The following is a 21,006-nucleotide window of genomic DNA, read 5'->3' on the forward strand; positions in this document are numbered from 1 at the left end:
GGCTATGCTGCCGTAATAATATATAATATGTAAAATGTAAATTTTATCTGTAAATTTACTTCAATAAAATTGTGTGTTATGTTATATAATAATATTTGGTTTTTATTTGATAATATTATTAATAAATATGTCAACATGCTTGTGTAAAATTAATTATTCTAAAATATCAAAAATACTGATTATCGGTATTTTTTAAATACCGTTAATTATCGGTATCGTATACCAAAAATACTACCAGCCCTAGGTTATGACTTATAAGTTATAACTTATAATAATTAAACGTTATAGCACTTTTGCGTTTAATCGTTCCTTAGAATTAAAAACTTTTGGATTGTATACAATATACGTTTAACAGACTTACTGTAACTTTACTCCCTCTATATACCTAATTTAATTATTAAAAACTATTGGTTAGTGCTATAAAAACAATGTAAACGCTACGACACATGTAAAGTTCTTCCTATGCGTTTTGGAATTTTGGTAATTCTACTATAAATATAGGTGGAGTACGGTTTTTGATATGTATGATGGAGACAGTAAATAATTAATATTGGTTATTACCACATAAAGTGTACCTATTGGCTATTGGTATAGTGAATCTTCGATGGTGACCGATGGCCGTGATAATTGAATTTTTTTTTGATAAAAATATGATCGGGTTGCCGCCATCAGTCATCACAGAGTAGGTAAGTACCTAATAAGAATTATCAAGTTGAATATTTTAAAATGTTAAATCTGACCAGTTGTTAATACTTAGGTGAATAAATTAAAATGTATAAAACTAGCTAGGTTTATTTATATAACACATTCATTTTTTTTAGTGTCTTCGAATTTGTGAATAAATTCTGTTATAACTTTGTAAAATAAATAATAATTGTTCACGAGCTAAACGAGTGTATTTTTCAAGAGTTGAGTCTTATTACTTATTAGTCGTGCGCTTATAAATTTACAATATTTATTGCATACTATAATGCTTAAGGCATAAAATGGTAAATCTTACTTAAAGAAGAATCAGTCGTACTCTATTTTCTCAATATTAGAGCGAATTGCCCTAATATAAATTTTAAAGAAAAAATATTGTCTTTATATTTGAATTTTAAACCAAGTTATGAGCATTGTAAAATTGCAATTTTTTAAAATTGTTTAATGCTCATGCTTGTTTCAAAATTAAAATATCACGAATACCTCTCAAGATGCCCTAGAATAGAATAGAATCAAGATAATATTATTTGATAACAATAGTCAATTCACTCTAACTATATTAAAAACCACAGCAAGACCATAGAACAACGATTCTTTTTCACGAAAAATATGCTATATGTACCTAAGACAGAAATAACATAATATAAGGGTTATATCCTCTTCACGATTCTACTGCACAATCATAGGCTTCATAATATGATGTGGGACCACAAGGATGAGGGTGTAATATTGAATTTCTATTTAGTATTTAAAATATAAAATAACGATGATTTTAAAAAATGAACAATAATATTTAATTGGTAATGCCGTAATGACTATGGGATATATGCTTAGCTTTTTCGGTAAGATAATAATAATTATAAAACGAGTTCCACAAAACCAAAATACATTTTATTTTTGTAATACAATAATATAAAATATTATTCATTATTTCGTGTTGGGTTATTTTTTATTTAATGATATTCTATACATTTTGATAGCCATTATAATATGTATTAAGTTTTTTTTGCGGTATTATTATTTTCATTTAAAGTTTTCAGTTTTAATTATGTTTAATTAGTGTTTGTAATATTATACGTTAATATAACTTAGAAAACCCTCCAGTCATAAGTTAACAATAATATTATTATATGATAAAATATCTCAATTATTGTATAACAAGATATCAAATTGTAATTACAGATATTTACAAAAAAAAAAAATGGCTCGGGAGTGATTTATCCCCATAACCTCTCCACAACATAATTATACGCCACTGACACAAATTATTAACACAGTTAATCATCGTTGATGTTTTTTAAGTAACGCGGAAACAAAATCATACAACATTTTTTTTAAAGTAAGGTAAACCAACAAATATAGTTTAAACTATAAAATGAATTTAGTTTTATAAAAACGTATAATAACTCAAAACAATTAATAAATTAATAAAACTAGGTATAACAACTGAAAAAGAAAAACATTTCCCAATTCTGTACAGTTTGTAGAGTACATTAATTTCATTAAAATAGAAAGAGTAGTGATGTCGAAACGTACAATAATTATAATATACATTAAGTGGAAGACGTGTTCGCACCGCGGTGACCTTGCACGCCGGCGCTGTTGCTTCATTTCGCTAAACCTTCCGTCCCACTATAGTGTTGTGCTTATTTATTGTATCATAATTGGATAGGTACGTTCAAAATATGTGTGTGAAAACACTGCAGAAAACACCTACTTCAAAATTGATCAATTCACGTCTAAAATTAGAATAGTTAGACATATAGCAAGATTAAAATAGTTACGTCACATAATTATCACAACAAATTGAACAACGCGTATTTAAACATTTTAAACGCTAACCGTCCAATACAAGTAACAGTTCGAGTCCAAACGCGTGTAACAGACGTTATTCAGACATCAAATGATGGCTTTAAAATCAAATAAAATGTACTTATCTTTATTTTCAATATTAATTTACACGTTTGCTGGTTCGTGGACACCTGCACCCGCCGAGGGTGCGAGAATATTGGCCGTGGAGACGGTTGGAGGTAAAAGCCATTGGAACTTTATGAGCGCAATTCTTCGGGCGCTGGTAGACAACGGACACAATGTCACCGTGTTCACGCCGTTCACCGACGGAAACCGTGAAAACTATACAGAAGTGTCCACGTCTACTGAAACTATGAAATTTCTGGACGGTGAACTCGAAGATTTGATGGATCAATTCGGTGATCTGATCAAAATGATGCGTCAGTTGCCAGAGATGAGTAGAACTTTATGCGACGTAGTTTATCAAAATACCAAAATGATAGAGGTGTTTGCCAATAGACGTTCCGATTTCGACGTAGTTCTAATAGAACCATTATTCTCGGAGTGCACGTCGTACGCCGCCGTCAAGTTGAACTTGCCACTCATATACGTCCTACCAATACCTACAATGGGTATAATGGAACGTGGATTTACGGGGCACATGTCCAACCCCGCTGTAGTTGCCAATAACGTGGCGAGTTTTGGTTTTCCAAAAACATTTTCCCAGAGATCAGCCAATATTGCCATTTCGATTTACGCCACAATCGTAAGCAAAGTAAAAGAACGGATTCTAATGTACAAAGAACCGAGAGAGTACGATTTGTATGCACCCATCCCACCATCTTTGGTATTTGTAAATAGACATTTCACAGTCGAACCTGCAAGTTCAATCCCGTCCAATGTTGTTGAAATTGGTGGAATTCATTTGAAACCAGCCAAGAAGTTGACAAAAGTAAGTGCTGTAGTTAAGTATGTAACCTATTGATGATATTTCTTAGTATAGTATATCACCTAAATTGAACCAAATTTCAAAAAGAGAATACATAAATACATCTAACTATAATCTATAGGTATACTTGAATGTTACGCTAATTATGTTGAAAAATTGACATAAAAAAAAAATATTTAGTAAATAAAATTAGTTAATTGAAACAGCTTATTTTTAAACAATAATATACCTATTAGTATTTTAGTACAGAATGTCTCGAATGTTTCGAACCACAGTTTCGGTGGATCAATTTTTTGCATGTTTTATTTTCCTTTTTTTATTTTAGATTCGGAGCGGAGCGATGAATGTATTGATTTCACAATGATGTTTTTTTTTTTTATTGATTTTTTTTTTTAGTTTTTTAATTTTTGTATCTGTCATTACGGATTGGGGCAGAAAAACTGCTTCGATTTTCAACTTCAGTATCTTGTTAGATTGTAAAGTGAACCTAGTTGGTGGCCTAGGGAGGTCAAAATTTGAAATTCCAATCAGTTCTCAAAAGCGCCGGGAAAAACAAACATAAAATTAAGGAAAACCGGGAATTTTTACGCAAATTCGGTTTTAGACAAAATCGATTTTGGTTTTTTATGTAACTCTAAAACAAATAACCCTAGACACATGAAATTTTCACTGTTTTTTTATATTAGCATTTTCTATTCGATAAAATTTTCAAAAAATATTGATTTGTTTCGAGCTGTTTACGGACATTAATACGATCATACATTATCAATTTTAAATTTTTAAATTGTTTTTCTATAAATGTCAATACAATTTTTATAAGTGGTAAAAAAGCTTGTAAATTGAACACAAGGCTCCTAATATATGGTTACAATGACAGTTAAAAAATATTAAAAATACATCGTCACAATTTTTTTTTATAAGCATTTAAAGTTAAAATTTTGACAAACTATACGTAAAAATCACGAAAATGTGCAAATCATTTTGAGTTAGAAATTCATAAAAATGTTTCTTTTTAAATCTAAAATTTGAAAATGTAATACAATATTACTCATAAGTTTGTCTATCTTCATAAAAAAAAAAATGTCAAAAAATTAAATTTTTATGATCGTTTGTAGTTTTTACAACATTAGATATTTACTCGCGATTTATCATGAAGCGGATTTCTTATTTTGTCGTAATTCAAAAACGAATAACTGTAAATACATGTAATTTCCACTGAATGTTTATATTTTCAATTCCTATACTTGCAGATGACATTTTCAAAATATTTTAAGTGTTTTGTTTTCGAGCTGTTTACGGAAATTTTCAATTTTCAATTTTTTTAGTTTTGTTCCTATGATTGTCAATAAAATTGTATATGTAGGGTAAAAAGCGTGTAAAATTAATAAAAAGCTCCTGATATATAAAAATATTGAAAATACATAGGCACAAATTTTTTATAAGCATTTAAAGCTTTATTTTTGACAACATTTATCAAATTTTAAATTTTAAAATGATTTTGTAGTTAAAATTTATAAAATTTTCAACTTTTATAGCTAAGAATTGAAAATTTAAAACGATGTTCCACCTAAGTAGGTAATTTTGTAACCAAAAAATCTCAACAATTTTTTTAATAATTATTTTATATTCAAATTTGGACGAAATTACCTTCATATTAAATAACCAAGAATAACGATTTTAGTGTTATTTTATTATTAATATTTAACTTACCGGATACCATATTAAAAATAACTAATAAGTAATAACAATAAAGATAATACCTACCTATAAAATATCCACACTGACAAACTGTCTCTGCTCAGAATCGTTTTTAGTACACAATGATATTATATCATTAAATTCAAATTTAATACCATACATTATACAGGGGCCCATTTGTAACCTACTGTACAGAAGAGGCGCAGAGTGACATCCACTTGCCCACCTTTTTCTTCTTTATCTATACATACGAATGTTTGGTTTTTTTTATTCGTTGGATTTTACTATTTTAGTACGGTTAGGTTAGGTTAGGACTTACGTACAGGGCGTAGACCGTTTGGGCGAATCGACTCAAATTTTAGTCCGTTTGGGCGAGGGTTTATTCAACTCAAGGTATAATAATACCTTATAATACCTTATTATAATAATTATATTATTATTTTAGTGACATAAAGTAAAAAAATAATAATTAAAACAACACGTCATATTATAGGTAATATTATTATTTTTTTTTTATATTTATTATAACTTAAAATGTTTCAACACACTGGGTGTTTTTACAAGTATTTTAACAATTTTAAAATTTATAATTAACATATTTATAACATAAGTAGGTAATATTATAATAATGTAAACAATTATTCATATATTGCCATATTGGTATAGATAGTTATATTATTATTATAGTGATTTAGAGTAAAAAATAATTATCACAATAACACGTCATATAGGTAATAATAATAATAATAATAATATTTTATTAAAGGAATAAAATTCCAATTTACAATAATAAAAATAATGACAGTTTCATAGATGTGTGTTATACTTAAAAATTAAAACAAATGATATAAGAACGAGAGAAAAATAAGAAAAAAAATATAATATGTATATATATATAGAAATTAAAAGTTAGACAATTGATTATATAACAATTCGATTAAATTAAATAAAATAGTAGGTAATAATCTAAAAATAACAATTTAAAGAGCTAAGAGTCATATTGAACAGGTCCAAGTTGTTAAAAAAGTTACCACATATTAATATAATAGTAGGGTAGTATGACATGTAGTTAGTTTTAATAATTGATAAATAAAAAGGATGTTTATTTCTTGAATTTTTTATATTTCCATTGAAATTAATACGCTCTAAAAGTTCTGGGCAATCAATCAAATTATGTAATAGTTTAAAAAGAAATTTTAAATTTAACATTTTAAATCTACTATTTAAAGGAGCAATATTAAAAAAAATACTAATATTAATATACCCAGAATGAGGACGTCTTTCAAAATGACATTTAAAAGATAAATATCTCAAAAAATTATTTTGTATACTAGATAGACTGGTTTTGACAAATGCTATCAGAGTGCCAAATTAAAGAGGCATAGTCAATATGGGAGCGTACTAAGGAATAATATAATATTTTTAAAGCTGAACAATCGTTGAAATCACTACACATACGTTTTAATAATCCCAACTTCATATATGATTTATTTCGAATAGAATCAACATGATTGCTAAAAGATAATTTTGTGTCAAATGAAACTCCTAGGTCTTGAATAATATATTTACGTTATAGATTTGTATTATGTAAAACATAATAATTATAAAGTATAGTTTTTTTTTTAAAGAGTACGAAATAACGGAGCATTTATCAATATTTAAAGACATTCCATTATAGATACACCATTTATAAATATTATCTAAGTCGGCTTGAAGTTCCAATGAATCATCAATACACTTTATTTTTTTAAATATTTTAGTGTCATCAGCAAATAATAGACATCTTGAGAAATTTAGAACTTTATTAATATTATAATAATATGTAAACAATTATTCATATATTGCCATATTGGTATAGATACATAGCTATATTATTATTATAGTGATCTAGAGTAAAAAAATAATTATTACAATAACACGTCATATAGGTAATATTATAATATTTTTAAATTGGTTTACAATATATTGGTTTGTATTCCATTTTAATTTTTAATACATTTTATAATAATCTATTGGCCTGGTATTTTAAACCTAAGCATTTTATGCATTGTAATTGGTCAATATCTCCTCTCATATATTTATTCCACGTTTCTTGTACGAACTGTTTTTTTTCTGTCATTTCTTTTCGTTGAACGTTAGGGACATTTTTTGAAATGGAATTGATTTTAATTGTATTTTCAGTTTGGATTTCTAATAGTACTGCGATGACTTGGTGAATATGAGGGTGTGTTGTATAAAACTGATTATTATAGTGGGAATGGAATGACGCTGGTCCATTTGTGGTTCTGGGATGGTCAAATATTGGTGATGACGCCCACAAATGAGGAGGGAATTCTGAGTTTTCGTCTATGTATGTGTCCAAGACATAATCGGCAAAATGTACACATTCATTTTCAGCTGGCATAATTGATAACAACTCGGTAAATGCGTTTCCTACTTCAACTGGTGGCAAAAATGATAAACCGAAAAAACATTTGAGCCACAATCCGACTTCAGAATCTTTAATTAAAAATGCTTTCGATACAGTTTTATGTTTTACAATTTGTTTATACCTAAAATTGCTGATTTTTGTATTTAATGGTTGATTTGCATATCATACAATTGATCAAATGACTCTTTTTGTGATTTCAGTAATATAGGGTATACTGTTGTTTTCGGCTACTATAAATTGATCGCCTGATTAAATTAATATCGGAATGATTAAGTTCATCCTGAAGTCCTGACTTGTCTGCTAATAATTCTTTCCTAATAATTTTATTAGGTTTTTCATGCGTATGTTCAGTAGCTATTTTTTTAGAAGCACTTTTAATTATATCAGCTACAGCTAGAGATCTTTTTGTACTAGGATCATGATAATGTAACTGTGTTTTCGTCTCTAATATATTTTTTACATTACTATCTGTTAAGACACTTACGTTACATTTTTTGTTTGTACAACGAAATCGATATGTTCCATCTTGTAATTTATTTGATTCCGTATACTTGTATTGTTCGATAACTATACATATTTTTCCTCTTTTAGTTGTTAAAATATGTTCAATTCTTAAATCCATATTGAATAATATAAATATAGATATTGATTATTAATTTTAGTACCTATTGGCATTATAATATTAAGGTATATTAATATTTAATAATATTAAATAAATCCATCAAATTGTATTCCAATAAATCGTTTAATATACTATATTTTTTTCTATTCACAGGATATAATAGAATTCATCGAACAATCGCAGCATGGTGTTGTTTATTTCACTTTTGGTTCAACTGTTAGAATGTCTTCATTACCAAAACACATAAAAAAAGCATTTATGGATGCACTCGCACAAATCCCTCAAAGAGTGTTATGGAAATACGAAGATGAAATTGAAAATAAACCAAAAAATCTTATGATTAAAAAGTGGCTACCTCAACGTGAAATTCTTTGTAATATATTGGGGATTAAAATTTCCGGATATAAATCGTGTTTTAACACTTGACCCTTTTTACTATAGTGCACCCGAATGTGAAACTCTTAATCAGTCACGGAGGTTTATCTGGGTTATATGAAGCAATAGATGGCGGTGTCCCCATTCTTGGTTTTCCTTTATTTGGTGATCAGCCAAAAAATATTGACAATATAGTCAATGCAGGAATGGCTATTTCTATGGATATTTTGTCCGTAACAAAGGATGCGTTCTTAAAAAATGTTTTAGAACTGCTCAATAATAAAAAGTAAAGGCATCTCGTATTTTGTAAATAGGTATTGAAAATGTTAAATAACTGAAAATATTTCTCTATACATTTTTTCAGGTACATGGAAAATGCTAAAACTGCGTCGAAAATATTCAAAGATCGGCCTATATCACCAGCAAATCTAGTTGTGTACTGGACAGAGTATGTTATACGTCATAAAGGAGCTCCCCATTTGACATCTCACGCAATTAACCTATCGTGGTATCAATACTATCTCTTAGATCTCATCGCTTTAATATTAGTTTTTATAATTGTTGTGTTTTTTGTTTCCTACAGAATTTTTAAATCTATTTCTAAATACTTTTCAAATTATTTTAGAAATACTAAATCGAAATCTGAATAATTTATAATACTAGTATAATATTATAAGGTATTTCTAATTTCTATCCCGAATATCTATATATTATATGGTAATGGTGCAACTGTACGGTACAAAAGGGCATTTAATTTTTCTTCAAAATAAAATCGGGGATTACCAATTTTTAATAACTTTTCCCTTTGTATACATTTAAATGATCATTCGTTATCATTTATTATTCATGTTTTAATAGTTAACTAATGAACCATTATGTATATTATTTAAGGTTGTATTATTAATAATTTTTTTAAAACATTTTATTTTTAACAAATATAGCGTTTTATATTACATCCTATTCTTCCTATTCTAAATATTTTAAGTAATTTCTTTATATTGGACTATAATTATTGGACTATAATTATTACATTTTGCATATGATTTAGGTATGTTGATTTGTGAAGTGACTACTTCATAGGCAACAGCGGACCGTTTAACACATATTTTTTAAAAATATTTAATCAACTAAATACATTTATAAAAATGTGCCTCGTTCGATCCCTCGTTCATGTTGTGAAAAAATAGAATATTTTGTCAGAATGAAAATCTATAGGTAGGTAATCGTTGCGATATATTGTTGGAATTTTGAGTTGTCTGTTTGGGTGAAAAACAAACGTATTTATTTTGTTTCTTGGTTACCTATAGGCTATAGTGGCACTCGCAGGGGGATAAGGGGTTGATCAAGTATTTAAATACAAATGACACCCAGTATTTAAATATATTGTATCCTAAATACATTTGATAAGTATTCTTAACAAGACTGCCTGGGTGCTATCTAAAAGTTACGACCCTTTTCAAACGATAGGTACCTAAAATATAAGTTTAATGCAAAACAACAGTTAGACTCGACGCCGAAGACAAGACTATATACAGTAGTACAGTCGTTAGCGCCCACTTATGTGGCCTGGGTGCAGTACTTGCCATAGGCGCCATTTAGAGGGGCTTATTAGTCCCTCCAATATTAAAATTAGCCCCTCAACATTTTTAATTTTAATTTAAATATTAAATCCTTCATTAATCATTATAGTTATCTACTTATCTAATCTACATAGTTCAGTAACCGTTGTTTGAAAGAAAATATTTTCTATACATTTTAAACAACTATACCTATTCATTATTCGTGTGTTTTCCATATTATAAATATCAGATCCATACAATATAATATCGTCGTGTCCGTCGGTCCATCCATATAATATATATGGATATTTATATTCCATATTATGGACTATAGTTATTAGTTACGATTGTTGAGGTATTAAGTTATTAAGAAATATATTTATTGTTCGCAGTTACGAATGTTTGTATATATATAGGTACCTACTTAATACGATTTTATAACAGTTCTATTCAAAGTAAATTCATACTAGCCAATACTAAACAAATAGTTAAGTACCAAAATAATATAAAGATTAACCGTTAATAAGTTCTTTTTAATTGTACATATATGGGAGCTATTATCATACTCTAACTTGTTCTCTATACTTTAACTAGGTATATCGTTGTAGATACGAGTAAAAACACAAAATTGTTACCTAAACTAAGTCCGACTAACAAATTCTGATTGCACTATTGTTTTTAAGTAGTTAATATAATAAAATTCCAAAAAAAAAAAAAAACGAAAAATATGCATGGGGTGGTAAAGTGCATTGGTATATATTCCTACTTTACAGGACATCATATTTTTAGCAATTTGTTTTTTTGAACCTATGTTGTTAAGTACACTGAAAACGATGGTTAAAACAGAATTTTGGGGCTCGGACATAGTTTCAAAGTTAGTATATAATATGTTAAATTACTTAAAATTTTCACGAGTTCAAGCAGGACATCGTAGTTATTATAATTGGATTATTTTGATTAGATTACATCTCTATATATATAAAAAAATCAATATTCGTAATAGGTGCAGTAAACTATAGTGATGCGCGAATGCGCAAACGTCGTAAAATAACGAACATTAAGCCATAACTTCATAACTAAGTTCGACCGCCAAATTCTGACTTCACCATCGTTCTCAGTATAGTTAATTAGGTACATAAGTCTAAAAAAAAAATTGCAAGAAAAAGGGTGTCTGGTAAAGTAACAAAATACCAAACCGTTGACCGTTGTCATATTATATAATTTTTTTTTTTTTGTTATACTAAGTTTAAGGCTTCGACGACTGAGGTCATTAGCCTGTGGGTTGATAGGGTTGGTACTTGGTAAAGTAGGGTTGGAACGGTTGATACGGTCGGTTAGGAACACGAGTATGTGTGGCAAGGTTTTTGCACAATAATAAATGATAAACGGCATAATGACGTCATGGACAGTGAGACATTTTTCCTGCTATGATCCATTCGTGAACACAGGTGGTCACTCATTCGAAATCTAGTGGTAGCGGTCGTTGATTACTCTCAATCATGTAGCGTAATCATAGACCATAGAACAATAGCGTAATTGATTTCAGCCACTGCGCAGCGTCCAGTCACATATTATATAGTTTATAATATTATAGTCACGTACTCACGTGACGTTTTATTTTTGTGTTGCATACAATTTGGAGATTTGTATTTTAAAATTAATGTTTATTAATAAATATTATATTTATTGTGTTAATAACTTAAATATTGTCTTGTTAAAAAAAAAAAATAATTTCAATTTCAAAAAATGGACGCATTATTATTGATGTATTTTATCACATAATTAAGAAACCAATAGAAATTCTTTATGATAGTATTTTTGCTTATTCATTTTGATTGGTTAATATACTGAGTGATAACAACATGAATTGTACAAATTATTGTAATTTATGATTTAGGGTTTGCTAAACTTTGTTGACACAAAATCAAAATCGTAGGATCCGCCGGATATGGAACATGAGCTGAAACGTCAACATTAAACATTTTCATTTTTCAGGTTGCTTCTTGATATTGTACGTACATTTTAAGAAACAATTTTTAAATCTACTTATAAATAACAATAAATAACAAGTGCTTAAATTATTTCGTAGTTAATTTCTTTTATATTATTCTATAGGCATTGCTAAATTAATTGTAGTTTATAATTATATTACCTACTTAAAGGTAAGCAAATACATTGTATAAGCAGTTGTTCATAATTTGATGCCCTCAAAAAGTCAAAACATAATGTTTATCATGATTAACATACATATCTTCATTTGTTTTTGCAGATACATTATGTCTGACCGCAAAGCAGAATTAGAGAAAAAGAAAGCTAAACTACAAGCCATTAGAGAACAAAAAGAAAGACTGCGCAAAGAAAAAGAAAAAAAAGATGTATGTAACATTTTTAATAACATATAACTTAAAATACCTTCTGTTAAAAGTAGTACATTAATTAAAAAAAAAAAAAACATCTAAGAGAGCCAATTAATTATTTTTTAAATTTTAAATTTCATCATTTCATTATTGTTTGAAATGATTTCTTGCATAATATTACCTTCTTGATATTGTTGTATTTATTTAATGTTGGATTGATTCTGAATATGTTGTTGTTGCCACATCAAAAATACCTTTAAACTCAATAATAATAGGTAATATTAAAAAGTACAATTATATTGAAATATTTTTCATGTTAGTTATCCTGTAAATAAATTAATATTTTGATATTTCAAATTGCCATATTGGTATAATTTTTATCGCCACTACTAATTAATATATCAAATAGGGAGATGAAGCAGTTTCTCGTGGTATTAGTGTCGAGAAAGATCAAGGTAAAGAAATTGATGAAATGTTATCATCTCTCGGAGTTGCACCAGTTTCAGGTATAATTTGTTGAAAATATTTAACTAGTTATTATAAAATTATTAATTTTTTAATTGATTTAGATGTATTATCAAGTTTGACCACTTCGCCTAATAAAAGTGAATTATTATATAGTTCAATGTCAACTCCTGATTCTAGTGCAAAAGGGTCATTACCTCAAACTCCAGCAACTGGGTAAAATTGATTAAAACAAAATATTAATTTTTATAAGATATATTTATACACATCAATTTTTGATCGGAAAGCAGTGCCTTGATAAAATTAATTACTGCTGATGCACGTTTGGGACGTCATCAAACATTTTGCCTTTTAATCTAAATATGTCAATAAGATAATATTGAATAGAGAAATGTTTATTGGTGCAGTACTAATGTATGTATGTGTGGCACTTTAATTTAAATTTAAAATATAAAAACTTACTATTTGAAATATAATTTTTTAGTGACTTACATAGGTTTGCATAGACTCTGGCTTCAGCTTAAGATTAATACGGCCCATTTTCCAATAGTATATTTTTAAAATAGAGCTTTTGGTGTACGTTTTTGCAATAGATCACACAAATTTTCGCTAATAATGCCGAAATAAAATTAAAAATTGATTTTTTATAATTTGGTAAGAAATAGGCTTCTCTGGCAATTATTTGGGGAAAGGAAAAGAGAGGGGAGAAACCCTGACAAAATAAACATTTTGATGAGAAGTTGGCTGTATAAACGTTTTAACATATTTTCTAAACAATATATAAAAATTGTTTATAATTATAAATTATAATGTACATTGTATATAATTTACATAAATATCATTTTATGGCCCATAATTCAATATTTGGCGGCCGTGGCTACCCAAAAAAGAGTTCCGGAACAGCATAATATGCTGCATCTGTCCCTTTTGCACACCTATGGTCACTTATGTGCATTAAGCTTATAATAAGAAATTATTTCAAATAATTATTATTCAGTGGTTTTTAATAAATAATAAGAGTAAACATAAAATATTTTAGTCCATTCGAGTTGTAACTTACTACGAAATCTACAATTCATTGGTAGCACAATCGCTGCACTTTACCTGAAAAACACAACAGAATTGCCCACCAGTTTTTCAGATAAAAAGGCAAAAATACACAATCCTGTAGCACCAACAATTTATAATTCAGTTAAAACTATCTTACATTCATACTTTGTGGGTTCATAACTTTATTTAAATTAGAAGTCTTTTTAATGAAATTTTAATTTTCAGTCCAAAGCCTACAAAGAAAATTCGTGAGTTATCAATTGTTTCTCTTTCTTCTACAAATATTCCACCAAAAGAGGTAGAATGCTACACTAAAGCTGTTCAGACTACACATTCATCAAATGAACGAGACGGTATGCTTAATATTTATTTGATATATTTTTATTTTAAATTAAGTATAATTAAGCTTAAAACTAAGAAATATGTGCATGATAATTTAGGTTTAATTTTCTTTAAGTAATGTTACTTAATGATTTATCCTTTATACAACCATTGTCACTTGTTGTATTTATTATTGTTATGCTGCACTTGTTTCTGGTAAAATAAATTAAAGGATCCTGCACTTCTTCCCCTCTTAAAGGTTATTTTGAAGATTGGTGGAGGCCTAGAAAAGGTTAGATTCACAAATGTCCAGTAACATTTTAAAACCACTTGTATGTTTAATCCAGGTGGTATACCCGGATAAAAGTATTATTAAAATGTTTAATAACCATACATATAACTTTATTATATAACATGTTAATAAGAATATCAAAAAATATATTAATCAAATTAAAAGTAGTTATTTATCATGCATAGTTAAATGAAAACATTATCCATAAAAAAGTACTGACAGTTTTTGTGTATATCACTTGGATGCTTTATTTACTCAATTTTATACTTATATTTATGTATTATTATATTTTTTTTTTCCATTTGATGGGGACAATATCGGAAATCATGGAACATTTTCATCAACAGCTCAAGCATTTGGATATTACGGTAAGCTATTATTTAATATGAGTATAGGAATAATGTTAACAATTAGACCCTATAGAAATATATTTTTTTAAATAGATGCATGGTATATGTTTTAAAATGTTGTAGTTAATTTACTATAGTTCATGGACGTAATAAAATTGACTACATTAATAATTATATTGGCAACATATATTAAATTTCAAAATAATTATAATAATAATAATTCAATTTGATAAAATGACATATTTGATATACAGAGTAATGGTAGTTAATAAGACTTTCTTTTAATAATATTAAACTACATCTAACAATAATAATTATAATAATGATAGTGGGACAATAAAACTTTCCTCTTATATTAATAATTAATTAACGCAACCATCCAATGTAGGTGGTCCATATAATTTGGTAATATGTTCATTTGGTTTATTTGGTTTATTTGGTTTATTTGGTTATTCATGGATTTTAATTTGATGTTAAATTGAAAACTTTATACTTAAACAACTATCTACTAACAATGATCAATTTATTACTTCATTTTTATTACTATTGCACTAATGCACTAGTCTTTATTTTTTTTTTTTTACTTGCACTGATTTTTTTTTGCTTCCTAAATACTTGAAATATAATAAAATTGAAATTTGTGTTTTAGTTAGTTACATTATTTATACATTTTTTTTTTACAATAGACTAATAGAGTATACAATTTTATATTAGAATTTAGAATTAGTTTTCTTATCTATCAAAAGTTGCTTGGAATGTGGTATAAGCTGTATATTTTTTGTAATAAAACTACCTACTGAACAGTTAATTTAAATATTGGTTTATTATTTAATATTTAAGAGGATGCTACACCATCATGTGTAGTGGCCGTTATACACAAGCATATCAGCAAATTGTATGTTTTGAGTAATCCATTTAACTTTTTTATGTTTAATATTAGAGTGAATTGACCTATTAACAAATTTAAAAGGAAGAATATTTATCCATTATCTAGAGAATCAAAATTTTTTCATAGGATTTTTTATCTATTTTAATTTTAATGTAAGTTTCAGGAATAGAAAAATTTTAAATTAGATGTACATTTTAAAACGCTCATAACTTGCATTAAAACTAAAATATAAAAAAAAAACAATGAGATTCATTAAATTATATTCTTAATTTTAAATATATTAAAGTAATTATTATCAGCATTTAATTAAACAAAATTTTATTTTATTTTATTTTATTCACTCTAATATTATATAGAGTTAAATAGATTATTCAGAAAATATAATTTTGCAAGGTATGCGTTTGTGAGACAGTGACAATACATGTGGTTATAGCATCCTCATGATTATATGTTGAAAATAATTTTCCTCTTCAGATTATAAACAATTATAGCTTGTATAATTATCAATAAAGAAAATATAATTATTATATCACTACAGTAGATTACTTCTTTATTTATATTTAAATTATATGTTTCAAAAATAAAATGTAAATAAATCAGAATTAAAATAACTTACTTTTGTTGTTGGCTTATTTCAGTTCTTGAGCTAAATTTTTAGCCAAATTTGTTTAATAATTTTCTACAAAATATATTTAGAATTAAAAATTTTTTTCTGTTATACAGTCAATGAATATATTTTTTTAAATTTTTTTCAAAATTACGAATTGTTATTTTTGTATATCTTGTGGACATGTTTAAAATATTTCTTAATTTATTTAACATAGTGTTGAATGTAATTTGCGTATATTTTTAAATATTAAGAAAAAAAATAAAGTACCAGTAAAACCAATACATTTTGCATTTGCTTTGAATCTAAAATTATTATTACAAGTTAATTGATCATCTTTTTTATTAACTACTGAATAATAATTTAATTATAAACAGAATAAATATACTATGAATATTCATTATTATAATTCAAATCAAAATATTCTTTAAATATTAAAAAATAATACGTTATTAAAGACTATTGATGGAATAATCAGATTTATTAAATCAGTACTTTTTATTTACCACAACTACCGAATTACTTAAGATTTTCCAGTAAACATAATTGAAACGGTCATTTCAATAACGGCATAAGTCATTAAATTTAAACTTTTCAGGAACTAAAAAAAACTTTAATACTCCAAAAATACAACTTTTTTTTGCATTAACACCTATTTACTAATTTATTTTTATGGTTTCTGATATTCATAATCCATAGTTTTAAATAGTCCAACTTTTATCGAAATGTATCAAATTGAGATAAAACATATTTGACTTGCGTTGTTTTTGCAGAGAATATTCATAATATACAATCTAAGTCAAATTAATAAAATTAAATAGATAAACATCGAAGTGTTAGTGGTTTTATAACTATTATAATAATATTACACAAGATGAAATACATATTTTTTCTAAAATAAACAACAACTTAACTTTTTTGAATGTCAGCAAAAACTACACAAGTCAATGACTTGAGTAGTTATTGCAGTAATTATAGCTTATCATAGTAAATTGTGTATTAAATATTAGTCTTACCAATGTAATTTTTACACAGAATACGTAACCACGTGTATTATTATCAAATTTGACAAAAAGTCAATATTGAAAAATCGGTGACTTATGTCGTTATTGAAATGACCGATTCAATTAGTCTGCCCACATTTTAATTACCCAAAATGGCTCGTCAATATCTTTATGGTTATTTGATTAAGTTTATCTTGCATCAAATTCATAATGGTCCATTTATTGGAATTCTAGCATGTAATGCAGAGCATTTTCCACCTAAAATTAATTCTTAAGTTTTTATATTTCTATAATACATTTTAATATTTAACTTTTATCAATCATTTAATAATTGCATACTGTTATATGCGTATATCAATTATATATTTAATTAATATAATATAATATAATATTATCATGATAGAATCTTGTTCAGTAACTTTTAGTTTTAATTCTTATACATGTTGAATATATAAGTTAATAAAATTACTTTTTATCAAATTATGGTGTTTACTTGTAGTCACAATAACCAAAAACTACTATAAAATCTTATGTGCTCGTTGCTTACCTTCCTAGTATTTTACTGACAGTTTAAGAAATGTTCATTTTGGAGTACTTGTTTCTTATAATTTTCTTTTCTTTATTATAAATCCATTTCACTTATTCGTAAAGACTAAAGAACCACATATTTATTGTTTTAATTTTTAAGAGAATGTTACACCCCGCATGTGTTGTCTCCGTCTTACAAATGTACAACATAGCAAAAACTGTTTTGCGCGGGACATTTCTCGCATCATTGCTGTAGAACTACCAAATTTTCACAACACGATAAGAAGAACTATATCTGTGCAACAGTGTGCAATTTTTTTTTATAGCACTATCAGTCATTTTTTATAAGCAAATTAAAAAAACAAAATGTTTAGAAGCAAATAACTTTTATTGTATTAATATTATCTAAAATATAGGCACGCTGTTACATAGATAATTTTCTACCCTATATGTTCAGAAATTTTGGAGCCACTACTATCAACACTGAAAGATAAAAGTTGTCCAGCGCAAAACAGTTTATGCTATGTTGTACATTTGTAAGACGGAGACAACACATGCGGGTATGACGTCCTCTTAAACATTAATTTTTATATTGTATTGTACATTTACTGCACTTGATTATAGTTTATAGTTTTTTGTAAATAGTATGTAGAGATGCTTTTGGTTTTCTTAAATAGTAATTGTTTAATAATTAATACTAATTTCAATTAAACATCCTGAATTTTCTAAAATTTTGGTCTATAATTTTGTTTTCTTGGTATTGTATTAGTTTTATCAATACAACTGATAGATAATTTTGAATAATGCATTATTTATATTATGTATTATCATTTAAAATATATTGATAATTATATTTAAATATAAAACTAATATACATAATATATTATTATTATTATTATTATTATTATTATTAATTTGTATGCAATAGTATTAGTCTATAGGGTTAATGTAAAAGGTTAAGCAGGGAAATATTTTACTGGGATTTACTTAATTTGATATTTCTCCGTATACTGTTGTAACTAAAAATTAATTTTTTGTTTCCCATGATAGACATATTTCCCTGCTTTTGACTTTTATAGAAATACATTTACTTTAAGTTATATTTATACAAAAAGTGCAAAATTGATGCCTCTTGCAATTAACTACTTCACGGTGGTGTTTATGTCGTTTTGCTTGTTTTTGTTCTTTTTTCAAGACGAATACAACTTAAATCCTGGCTTGGAGTGGGAAGACGAATTTACAGGTAGGTACATCAGCAAATGCTATTAAGCATTTTTTGAATTTGTAATTTACTTAGGTACATAAAAATATTTTTTTTAGTTTATAATTTGTACTTTTATTCCATGTGATTTAAATTTGGAAATTTATTTATTTTGTTGATGGAGGTTGCGTTAATTTTATTTTATGTATTGTAATTTATTCAATAGACATCAAGTACATATGATATTTGTGTATTGCCTGATATGATTCAGATAACTTAATTATTTTTCTAACATTTGTAAATGTAAATTGGGTTTATTTATTTAAATTTTTTAATCACGGCTTTAGATACTAGCTTTTGTCGTGCTTTTAAAACTTAATCAGTTATTTTAATTTTATTTTCTGAATCTTATTAAATATACGTTATCAATGTTATCAAAATGCTTATCCAAAGCCTCATTTCATATTATAAATGTTAACCTAATGTTTTAAATATTTGCTTTGAATTTTTTTTTTATATAACAAATATTATTTAATTTAATTTTAAACATTGGTGGAAATACATTTTTAACACAATCTAACCAAATATAAATTATTTTGGATGCATATTTAATAAGTATACTGCAAGCATCTATTGCTAGCTATTCCTAAGTAATTAACAGACAGTTCTTACGTATGATGATGGTTCTGGTCAAGCGGAAGATGAAGATATCAGCCTTACAAATTTGTCCACTTTCCAAAGCAAGCTGCCACCAGGTATTCTATCTCAAGGACTTCCACAAGTTAAGGAAGTTGCACCAGCTGTCACTTCACTGGAAAGAGAATTAATTATTAAAGAAGAACCTAAAAAGGGTAAAATAACTAATTAGCTATTTAATAATACTTTGTATGATATATGAATTACATTTTTTTATTATTATTTAGTTAGAGAATTAAGTGATGCAGAAAAAATGATGATTGTTCATTCAGAAGATTTTCAACAATTTATGGACCGAGCAGGACGTGTGATGGAACGGGCTTTATCTGAAAATGTAGATATTTATACAGATTACACTGGTGCTTTAGACGACAATGATGTTAAGTTAGTACAAACTAAATTAAAAAAAATAACAAACATTGTAAAATTGTTTATGTATTATATTTTTAGTGAAGACAAGAGTAGTACTCGATTATCATTGACACGTGTGTTTTACGATGAACATTGGTCTAAAAATCGTTTAGTTACATCTTTAGATTGGTCCCAACAATTCCCTGAACTCACTGTAGCATCGTATAATATTTCTGATGCACCACATGAACCTGATGGTGTAGTTCTTGTATGGAATACTAAGTTTAAAAAGAATTCTCCTGAATATGTATTCCATTGTCAGTCAAGAGTACTTTCAGCCACATTTGCTAGGTAATGTATTGTTTTATTGAAAAATGTGTGTTGATACTAATTATACCATTGTGTTTCATGTAGGTTTCACCCAAATTTAATTTTAGGAAGTACTTATTCTGGACAAATAGTTTTGTGGGATAATCGAGCTCAGAAGAAAACTCCTATTCAGAGAACACCATTATCAAATACTGCTCATACTGTATGTTTTAATTTATAATAATTAATTATTTATATTATTTAAAAGTAATCCTTAACCCTTCGTTGGTCTCTTAGTGAAATGTTTTCTTACCTTAGTATTATTTAAGTAACCACTGCCTATTGTACCAGATTATTGTCTTAACTCTTAATCATCCATTTACCTTATTAATAACATATAGTCTAGAAAAAATAGTACTTAAAATATCATTATTTGTCTACTTTAGGACAAAAGGCTCT

The 21,006-nt window shown here is 26.8% G+C and overlaps 2 protein-coding genes across 10 annotated transcripts in view; both read left to right on the forward strand.

Annotated features, from left to right (window-relative positions):
- The first annotated feature begins 2,164 nt into the window (after positions 1–2,164).
- LOC100168531 (UDP-glucuronosyltransferase 2C1-like) lies at positions 2,165–9,528 on the forward strand. Its single transcript, XM_001948193.5, has 4 exons — positions 2,165–3,445; positions 8,347–8,566; positions 8,635–8,854; positions 8,933–9,528. Exons 1-4 carry the CDS (start codon positions 2,606–2,608, stop codon positions 9,216–9,218), a joined length of 1,566 nt encoding a protein of 521 aa, XP_001948228.2. The 5' UTR covers positions 2,165–2,605; the 3' UTR covers positions 9,219–9,528.
- A 2,454-nt stretch (positions 9,529–11,982) lies between these two features.
- LOC100159633 (cytoplasmic dynein 1 intermediate chain) overlaps positions 11,983–21,006 on the forward strand; it is a 13,169-nt gene continuing 4,145 nt past the window's right edge. The window contains exons 1-13 of one of the 9 annotated variants that reach the window (XM_029488484.1): positions 11,992–12,138; positions 12,243–12,289; positions 12,397–12,502; positions 12,894–12,990; positions 13,054–13,165; positions 14,225–14,352; positions 14,553–14,612; positions 14,918–14,980; positions 19,186–19,233; positions 19,887–20,042; positions 20,115–20,271; positions 20,338–20,589; positions 20,653–20,770. In XM_029488484.1, coding sequence (XP_029344344.1) covers positions 12,404–12,502; positions 12,894–12,990; positions 13,054–13,165; positions 14,225–14,352; positions 14,553–14,612; positions 14,918–14,980; positions 19,186–19,233; positions 19,887–20,042; positions 20,115–20,271; positions 20,338–20,589; positions 20,653–20,770 — 1,290 coding nt within the window. In that variant the 5' untranslated portion in view covers positions 11,992–12,138; positions 12,243–12,289; positions 12,397–12,403. Of the gene's footprint in view, positions 12,139–12,242; positions 12,290–12,396; positions 12,503–12,893; positions 12,991–13,053; positions 13,166–14,224; positions 14,353–14,552; positions 14,613–14,917; positions 14,981–19,185; positions 19,234–19,856; positions 20,043–20,114; positions 20,272–20,337; positions 20,590–20,652; positions 20,771–21,006 lie in introns of all 9 variants that reach the window. The other 8 variants (XM_016803378.2, XM_008183296.3, XM_016803385.2 and 5 more) reach the window with 8 other exon arrangements.

This window comes from Acyrthosiphon pisum, chromosome A1, assembly GCF_005508785.2.
Source record: "Acyrthosiphon pisum isolate AL4f chromosome A1, pea_aphid_22Mar2018_4r6ur, whole genome shotgun sequence".
Classification (NCBI taxonomy): Eukaryota; Metazoa; Arthropoda; class Insecta; order Hemiptera; family Aphididae; genus Acyrthosiphon; species Acyrthosiphon pisum.